The sequence below is a fragment of the Episyrphus balteatus genome, chromosome 4 (genome assembly GCF_945859705.1).
Source record: "Episyrphus balteatus chromosome 4, idEpiBalt1.1, whole genome shotgun sequence".
Classification (NCBI taxonomy): Eukaryota; Metazoa; Arthropoda; class Insecta; order Diptera; family Syrphidae; genus Episyrphus; species Episyrphus balteatus.
The window spans coordinates 45,098,995-45,109,101 of NC_079137.1; the positions used below are offsets into that span (position 1 = coordinate 45,098,995).

The window sequence follows — 10,107 nt, forward strand, 5'->3', positions numbered from 1 at the left end:
CCAAATAAATATTTCCGTGGCACATTAAAAGCACCACAATAAATGCCATTATGGATAAAAGGAAATTGCTTTTGTGTGTGTATTTTAATTCTAAATAGCTAAAGGTAACATTGTTTAGGGGTTCATTAACCAAAGCATATAGAAATGCCCTTGAGATTCCTTGACCGCCCTGCTAAAAACTACCCACAAATTGTTTTCTAACCAAAAAGGTGCGTGTTATCCTGTCTGTAAATGAGATCATTTGGAATACCTTCGACTTAGTATTATAAACGTGGAATATACATATTTATGTAATAAGCACCGCATGAGACCTATAAACGTACTCCTACAATACTTTATGGAAGTTATGATAGGATACTTGAGCAGCAATCGATATTATATTAAATGAGATAAATTGTTTGGTTAATTAACCTAATTTATAGTGATTGCTTTTATTGTTTAACTTCGTTACTCGTTAGATTGTTTGAGGTGAGTTTCTTTTCGTGGTTTGTAAAGTGATAATTTTTGCGAACATTTATTCTTCTCAAATGCTTACCACTTCTGACAACCCGTTTTGCCGTCGTTAAACTGCATTTCATACCGGTTTTCAGTTTAATTGAATCGTTTATTTTCAAAACATGATAAGTCCACTTTTTTTCAAAATTCGTTTTTTTAACTGAATATGTTCTTGGGGGATAACCACACCTGCCTTCAAAATATGAAGCATCTACTCAGTCTATATTCGATTTTAAAGCTAAGCGAAAAAAAATTTTATTGTCAAAACATGATAAAAGTCCCGGACTTATCATCTTTTGAAAATAAACAGCAACTTTTTTATGAGTAATTGACTACACATAAAGAAGCTGACTATTGACTCAAAATCTAAGGTTGAAAGCGTCTTTCAAGTAAAATAACTACTCGAAACATTATATTCTATTCCCAAATGCAATTATTTGATAGACTGCGGCTTTAAAAAAAAAAGTATATTCATTTTAAAACTAATTTCACATTCGTTTATTTTCAAAGTATGATAAGTCCAAAATCGTTTTTATTTTTTATCTTTTGAACTATCGGTCCAAAAAGTAAATACCAAGCGATATTCTGTAGCTAGGTAAAAGTTCTACAAAATATATTTTTTATACATTTAGCTACACTTAACAAAAGAAAATAGAACGTTTTTTTCTTCTCCTGAAAAATTTGAAATCATGGACTTATCATGTTTTGAAAATAAATGATTCAATTTTTAGCGCGAAGTCATGCTGTTCAGATCATTGCACATCTATCGGCCAATGTTGTGGCTAAGCAACTTCGATTGTAAATGTTGTTTCTATACCCTTGGATATTGCGCGAATAACTGCATACTAAATTTTAACTTGTGTTAATTTTTGTCCCAATGCATCGTTGATTTCGGCCTGATTCAAAGACTTCTTTTATTTTCGCCATTTTTTCCGCTCCTTAAGATTTTTCCCCAGCCATTTTCTTTCTTACAGGCTATAGACAATCACATTTATTGACAGACACAATTTTGAGTCCAACTGACCCATGCAAATCATCATTTATTAACATTTTTGCTTATGAACGTATTCAGATGAGCCAAAAAATATGCTTGTTTTTATGAATAGATTTGGTCTAGCTACCGTGTGAGAAGAACGGTAGGTCCCAAGACAATTTTTTTTTCTCCTAAACTAAGCGCATAAAGATGTTCCATCGTTACGTATATAATAAAGATGTACCATTGCAATAAATACCAAGACAGACTAAAAATAAGATAAACTAAAATGTGGACGTATTCAAGTGACCGGCAGTGAAAATTTCCTAAACGAAACTCTAAAGAAGCTATAATAGTCCAGTATGAAATCTTTTTCTAATTAAAAGTTTTATTGTGGTTTTTCGAAACACCATAGAAATTACCAAGTTCATAAAAAAAACTCATAAAAGTTCCAATCTCAGTTTCATAGCTTACTTTTGAAAAGGAAATAAAGGCGAGAAATCTTACCAAAATATATTTAATTAGTGACACAAAATGCTCTTAAGGACTCTTAAAAAAATTATAATCCACTTTAGGTACTGTATCTTGACATTAACTTTTGTATAATCTAATTACTTTAACCTTGTCGTTAATTTTTAATTGACTTTCTTTCAAGTATCAACGCTTCAGGGGTTTTATAGAAGATAACAATTAAATCTAGAAACAGTTTAAAATATAAACGCAAAGAGTCAAAATGCGTTAAGGTATAAATTCTATTATCCATTAAATCTGAGATTTATTAAGAAAATATAGAAGGTCAAGAAATAATTTACCCTTGCAATTGTAAATAAAAAAAATTTTTAATTTATTTTGGATATTAACGTTTGTAATCACATTTTTTTTTTTCATATTTTTACAAGAATAAATATGACTACCCTTTTTTTTCATGTAATCTTTTTTCAATTATGGTAACAACAAATAAAGGAAGACCGAAAACAAAAATTAATTAATTCAGAGTCTTCCTAAAATACAAACAAAAAACAGGATCTTTTAAATCTTAATTTCTAAGAAATAGAAAAAAAGGAGGCAAGGATAAGCGAATAACAAAAGAAAGTAGATCCCTTTTTTGTTTCTACGACTTATTTCATTAGGAATTTCTTTTTGTTGATTCTTTTAATTCTTGGCTGCTTTGTACTGTCCTGTCAAGTATATCTTATTTCGTTTGCCTGTCAAGAAACTACAAATAACCTTAATACGAGAAAGTACCAAAGGAAAGATTATATCCTCTTGCAGCAACAAGAGATTCTTTTCCCAATGGAACAATCTCTTCTTGCTGCACTCGACACTTGCTTTTGTGTTTATTTTATTGCATTTCTCCAAACATTTTTCTATGGGAGGTATTGATTTTTTTGTCGATTTTAACCAAAAAAAAAACAAACTTATTTCTATGCCCCAAGGCAGTTTTAACCATGATATTGGGGTATTTTGAACTTGATTTGTTTTTGTTTGAAGATTATTTCTTGGCATCGATGCACAGTTTAAAGTATTGGATCAATTATTTCATGCACTAAAAATAACATCCAGAACATTGTTTAGCTCGAAACTGTACAAGACCAAAATGTCTATGTTTTTCTTTCGTTTTTCTTCTTGTTTTTGTTTTCCAAAAACCTTGTGATATTGAATTTTGCTTTTGCAATTTATTGGATTAAAATGCATATAGGGCTTTAATTTTGTTTTTCCCATTTTGCACTGAAAGTTCTAACGTGCTCAGCATAGTCGACTCGTATTTTCTGATGATGCATGCTGCACTGAATATATAGACCTCGTTATTGACATTCCTTTACCAATATACTTGTATAATGTATAGTACCTTAGTGCACTAAGGTGACATTTCAAAAAGGCTTTAAGATTTAGAACTCAATATTTATATTGTGCACAAGGATTCTTTTCTTGTTTGTATGTGTATAACACTTAAGCAAGGTGAAAATTGATTTATGGATTAAAATATGATTTTGAGAATTGTTTTTTGTCGATAGGAAAGCCGGATAAGTGAAAGCAGTTGTTTTTTATAGTGCGTTTTTTAATTCGCAATTAGGAAAGAATGAAAGACATGAGTAAAGGTAAACCAGATTGTTGGGGCGTAGGCGTACCTTTTGGTTTTTCTTTTTTGATTTCTCCTTTTTCTTTTCAATTAAAAGAGTTTCCTTTTCTCTTTCTTTAATATAACTTTATTTTGTTATTATTTTACTTCCACTATTAATTATAAATTGTTATAATTTTCCTTTATAGTTTTAAGTTTTTCTTTTTTTTTGTTTAATTATGTAGGTACTACTTGTGTGGTGTGGTGGTGGCTGGTTGACGTTGAATATGGAATGAGAGAATGACAACTTTGAATGGATGCGAGAATGAATGTGATTGAATGGCTTTTTATTGTTGAAGGTTGGCTGCAATGTCAATTTTTAATTCGGACCGGGAGGAAACGAAACGTGGGCGTGTTCGAGAATAGGGAGAATTTGCGTTCCGCAATTTTCCGTAAAACGGAGTACGCAATTCTCCCTAAAAACGGAGTACGCTTTTCTCGTAATCGTTTGTGGTTCCCCCCGGTAGAAAGTTCTGAATTGAACATTACCGCCCGCCTTGCAACCTTGCAACTATTAAATGAGCTAAAAACAAACCACCAACACACCAGAACAAATGATGAAGAGTGAAATTATTTACTTTTATGACTTAATTCAATTTTAATAACGTAATTTGTAAATTTTAAATGATACAAAGAATTTTATTTTTCAAAATTAAAAGTACGAGATACAAATTTTATCCCTGTGCTTGAAATTTCAGCAGGCAATTACTAAAATTTATAATAAATGTATATATAGATACGAAAATTCAAGCTTCTTACCATATTTTCCCTATATAAACTCATTTTTTTTTTTTTTTTTTTTTTTTTTATATGAATGGTAAGCAATTTTCCTTTGTCTTTTACGAATTTGTTTTAATTATACTCAAATTCATCTATATTAAAGAAAAAATCGTTTTTTTTTCTCTTTACTTTTGAGGTAGAAGGATGCAAATTTTGGCAATTGAGCGAGTAATTATTCCCTTTTCGGTTCGAATTTCCGCGACGCGAATTTTGTTATCATGTCCGGCGTGCACGTTGATGACTCTCCCAAGGCGCCACTCGTTTGGGGGCAAATTTTCATTTCGTATAATGACGAGATCGTCAATTTGAACATTTCTTTCGGGATACTTCCATTTATACCGTTTATGGAGTTCCTTTAAATATTCCTCTTTCCAACGAGCGCTTAGTTGATGATGAAGAATTTGCAACTTTCTCCACCGATTTATAATACTTAACGATTGATCTGAATATGACGGTTCGGGCAAACCATTTAACACTCCTCCAGTGAGGAAATGACCAGGGGTCAGTGGGACGATATCTGACACATCTTCAGACATCGGTGACAAGGGTCGCGAGTTCAAAGTGCATTCAATTCGGGTAAGCAAGGTAGTAAATTCTTCGAAGGTGAATTTTTCATTACCTGCTACCTTCCTGAAATGCCCTTTGAAACTCTTGACCCCCGCTTCCCACAACCCACCCATGTGGGGTGACCCTGGAGGGATAAAATTCCATTTTAGCTTGTGAGCAGCTGCACTAGGGCAATGTAAAAGTGATTTGTGAAAATCAGATAAAAGAACTTTGGATGCACCCACAAAGTTCGTGCCGTGATCTGAGAACATTTGTTCTGGAGTTCCCCGTCGAGAAATGAAACGAGTAAATGACGCAAGAAATGCTTGGGTTGTTAGCTCACTGACAAGTTCCAAGTGTATGGCACGCGTTGCAAAACATACAAAGATACAAACGTACCCTTTGTCTAAACGACATTTTCGACCATAATACGTCTTAATGAGAAACGGACCCGCAAAATCCACTCCAGTATTCGTAAAAGGGCGACCTAAAACCGTTCTTTCTTTAGGTAACGCACCCATCAATTGGGTTTGAACATGCTTTTTGTACCGAGTACACACTGTACACCTTATAATACACTTTTTTACGAGGCTTTTAACCTGTGGAATCCAATATTCCGATCTTATCATGCGCATCACGATTTGAATTTCACCATGTAGTGAAAGCTCGTGAATGTATTGTATATAAAGTTGAACAAAAAGACATTTTACGGGAAGAAGTATGGGGAATTTTTCGTTATACGATATAGTTGACAAAGCTAATCTCCCATTCGCACGCATGACACTCTTGTCATCAATAAAGGGATTGAACTTTCCCAACCAACTTTTCGACTCTAATTGTTTTCCCTGTACTAAATCACCATATTCTTTTTTGAAATATTTTTGTTGTGTGAATACAATTAACGTTTGTTTGGCTAGATTAAACTCTTCATATGAAAGTTCTGACGATGAATATTTTGTGCCTCCATACCTTTTAAAAGAGTGATGAAACCGCTCCATGTAAGCAAATACGCACAAAGCCTTAGGCCAGTTTGAAAATTTAGCTAAATCTTCCTCGAAGTCCTGTACGACCTGTTGTTTAAACGATTTTACCTTTTTTACTTCTAAACATGACTCATCAACTGGTTCAAGCTTGGATTGTGGCCAAAATGATTGGGGTTTCAATAACCAGTGGGGACCGTTCCACCACAAAGAACTTTCTCTTAAATCCACAGGAGATACTCCTCTCGTGGCTAGATCCGCTGGGTTTTCACCCGAAACTACATGTGACCAATCAGTCATCGTCGTATTTTTCAAAATTTCTGCTGCTCTGTTTGCCACAAACGTTTGCCATGAACATGGTTGTTTTTGAAGCCAGGCTAAGACTATAGTGGAATCCGTCCACAACTTAACTAATGAAACATTTTGAATTTGAAGAGCTGTTGATAATAAACTGATCATTTTAGATAGAAGAACTGCCCCTTGCAACTCTAGCCTTGGTAACGAGATAGTATTTACTGGCGCTACCTTTGATTTCGCCCACAAGAGATGGGAGGTAATTCTATCTTGTTGTTGCACTCGTAAATAAATACATGCCGCATAAGCCTTTTCGGACGCGTCACAGAATCCGTGGATCTGTGAAACAGCGTGCGGAGTGTATTCCACCCATCGTGGTATGCTTACATTTGCAACCTCGGGCAAACTTGCCACAAATACTTTCCAACTCTGTTCGGTGGTGGGAAGAAGACAACTATCCCATTCAGTTTTATCCTTCCAAATTTGTTGTATCAGTATTTTTGCTGTGATCACAATAGGGGCCAACCACCCTATAGGATCATACAATTTTGCAATGACGGATAGAACTGAGCGTTTTGAGAAAGAGTTAGATTGTGGTATTGATTGTACCGAAAACGAAAATGTATCTAAAGTAGCTTTCCATTTTATGCCAAGCATTTTTACAGAACTTTTATCATCAATAGTTAGGAAATCTTCGTTAAGAAGTGAACCTTTAGGCAGAGGACTCAGTAACTCCTTCGCGTTCGATGTCCACTTTCTTAAATTGAAACCGGCAGACTTTAATACCTCAATTAATTCGAATTGAGCTTCTACCGCAGTGGAAATGTCATGAGCCCCTGAAAGAACGTCATCTACAAACAACTCGTTTAAAAGAATTTTTGATGCTAGAGGATGAGACCGATTTACTTCCTTAGCCAACTGATGCAAAGAACGAATTGCTAAATATGGGGAGCAGGAAACACCAAATGTTAGTGTTAACATTTCAAAAACGCTTAGATCATCTTTCGGGTTCTGACGAAACAAAATTTTTTGAAAAGGCGTTTGATCGGGATATATTTTTATCTGTCGATACATTTTTTCGACATCACTGTTGAACACGTACTTATAAAGCCGCCAATTTAACATCAAGAGTGTTATATCCGTTTGAAGTGCCGGGCCTGGATACAACAAATCGTTTAAACTCTTCCCGTTTGAAGAGGAACATGATGCGTTGAAAACAACGCGAACTTTTGTCGTTAGGCTTTCCGGTTTAATCACTGCATGATGTGGCATAGCATATGATGTGCCGTTTTCGCATACCTTATCCGCGGAATCACTTGGTTTCATATGCCCTAAATCAATATATTCCGACAGCACCGAATCGTACTCATTTTTTAGTATGGGACTATATAAAAGACGCTTTTCATTTCGTAGAAATTGACGTTTTGCAATTTCATACGAATTTCCTAACCCTGGACTTTGAAAGGAATCGTCTTTAAACGGTAGCCTTACAACAAACCGACCCGTTTTATCTTGGTACGTTGTTTTTTCGAAAAGATTTTCGCAGAATTGTTCTGCGGCCGTTAACAATAAGATTTGTGGAAGCTCCTCAAGTTTCCAAAATCTTTGGATTTCTTCATCCACCGTTACCTCATTAAAAAAAGACAGCGATCGAGTATATTCGATATTATTTTGAGAAATGGGTGGTTCCAAAGGACCCAGCAATACCCATCCGAAAACTGTGTTCTGAGCCATAATTCTTTGAAAAACATTAAATTTTAATCCATCGCGAATAATAAGTGGGTATAAATCTGCACCGATCAGTAAATCAATCTTTCCACTTTGATTGAAACAAGGGTCCGCTAAGGGAAAGTCAAACAAATTTTGAGTATTTCCAATATCAATGGATATGGAAGGCAAACTGTCCGAAACCGTTTTAAGGACAAGTGCCCGAGCGGAAAGTGAAAATTGTTTATCGAATTTCGATCTGAGAGTGAATGAGCACATTTTGTTTGAAGTTGCCGTTACCGAGGAATTAACGCCTGCAACCGTTGCCATAACCGATTGAACGGGCAATTTTAACTTTCTTTGAACTTCTTCGGAAATAAATGAGATTTCCGAACCCGGATCAATAAGCGCCCTCCACTCAAAATCAGTGTGATGGTGATGAATCCGAATCATCGCAGTAGCTAAAAGAGTTGTGCGTTTAGTTTTGGCAAAAAATGCGTTTGCCGAAACATTGGGGCTTTCTTCCGTATTTGAAAGCTTGATATTTGAACTGTCCCTTGGTACAGTATGTTGTTGGGCATTTTGACTTGCAGCTGAAGTTGAATGAGTGGACTGTATTTGTGGAGTAAAGCTCCCCGAAGGAGATTTGTCAAAATGTAGCAATGAGTGATGTTTTCCCTTACAGTGAAAACATGTACTTTCACTCTGGCAGGCGGTTACCAAGTGACTGAATGCTAGACAATTATAGCAATATTTTAATTTTCGAATAGTGTTTCTCCTTTGAGAAACGCTCATTTTCAAAAAATCTGGGCATACACGAAGTGCATGAGTCCCCTTACAAACTTTACATTGCGAACTAACTTGAGCGTGATGTGTTCGAACACGTGGAAATGAACTTGAAGATTGCTGTTTTGAACCCGAATTTTTCAAAACTTTATTTTCTTTGTTCATATCTGAAACGTTATCTAGGACCCGGTACCTATTTGTGATAAAAATGTTCATTTTTTCCCATGACTGAATTTCCTTTGGATTCGCAAGTGATTCTTCCCAAAGGGATAAAGTCTGTGGTGGGAGACGAGACGCACAAACGTATGTAACCAACGCATCCCACTTTTTCACCTCAATACCATACGACTCTAAAGCTATAATAGCTTCATTAATATTGCTCTGCAATTCCTTTAATGCATCTGCCGATTCAACCGTTATGCGCACCTGACCAAGCAAAATACTTAGATGATTATTCACTAAAACCCTTTTATTTTCGTAGTGTTCTTTGAGAGCTGCCCAAGCAGCCTCGAAATTATCATCTGTTATCTCAAATTTAGAGACTATGCTTAAGGCATGATCTTTAGTTCGAGCACGCAAGTGAAAAAGTTTTTGAACGGGACTTAACCTTGCGTGTCGAATGTAAAGTGCCGTAAACATGTCTCTAAATGCTGGCCATTTGAGAAAATTGCCACTAAATATTTCCGTTTCACACGGCGGAAGATGCATATGATGCTTTAATTCGACATTATCACTCTTTTCGTTATTCGATTTTAAACTAACCTCTTGGGGCCGCGTCGCCTCCAAAATATCACTGAGAAATTCAATATATGTGTCCGAAGAGTTTCTATATTTTGCCTTAACCTCAGGGAGTGACGCGATGAGAACGTCATCAGCGGCCGCCGCACTAATATATTCACTGTATGCTTTCTTAACATCAAGCCAAAGTGCTTGGAGTTCAACCCGATAAGCTTCAAAAGCCGATTTTTTTAGCTCTCTAGCAGATTTTCCTTTAAATGACGCATGTAAATCAACGAGCTCATCGCATGCCAAAATTAAAGCCTCCAAACTCATTTCAAATGAAAAAGTAAAAACCGCGTGATAATCTACTCAACAAAGAAAAATGCTTACCACCCAAGCGTATCAATTTTACCGCTTCTTACTGTATTTAAAACGTACCAATTTTTACCGTTTGTAAATACCCCGCACAATGTATATATATGTATATAACGTACCAATTTTTACCGTTAATATACACATATCCCTTTTACCGTATTAATAAGCGCACTGAATTTTCGCACAAAATACTTTCAATGAAATTTATTTTATAATATAAAAAATCTCAAGCATATGGTAAAATATTGTAAATGTACCTGTACAAACTCAAATGTATGATGGCTGCAACTGATGACGTATATATGGTGATGGTGACTCTGATAACGACTTTG

General features: G+C 35.2%; 1 protein-coding gene across 1 annotated transcript; it reads right to left on the minus strand.

Annotated features, from left to right (window-relative positions):
* Nucleotides 1-4,492: 4,492 nt before the first annotated feature.
* On the minus strand, nucleotides 4,493-9,733 carry LOC129919228 (uncharacterized). Its single transcript, XM_056000083.1, has one exon. It carries the CDS (start codon nucleotides 9,731-9,733, stop codon nucleotides 4,493-4,495), a length of 5,241 nt encoding a protein of 1,746 aa, XP_055856058.1.
* Nucleotides 9,734-10,107: the final 374 nt, after the last annotated feature.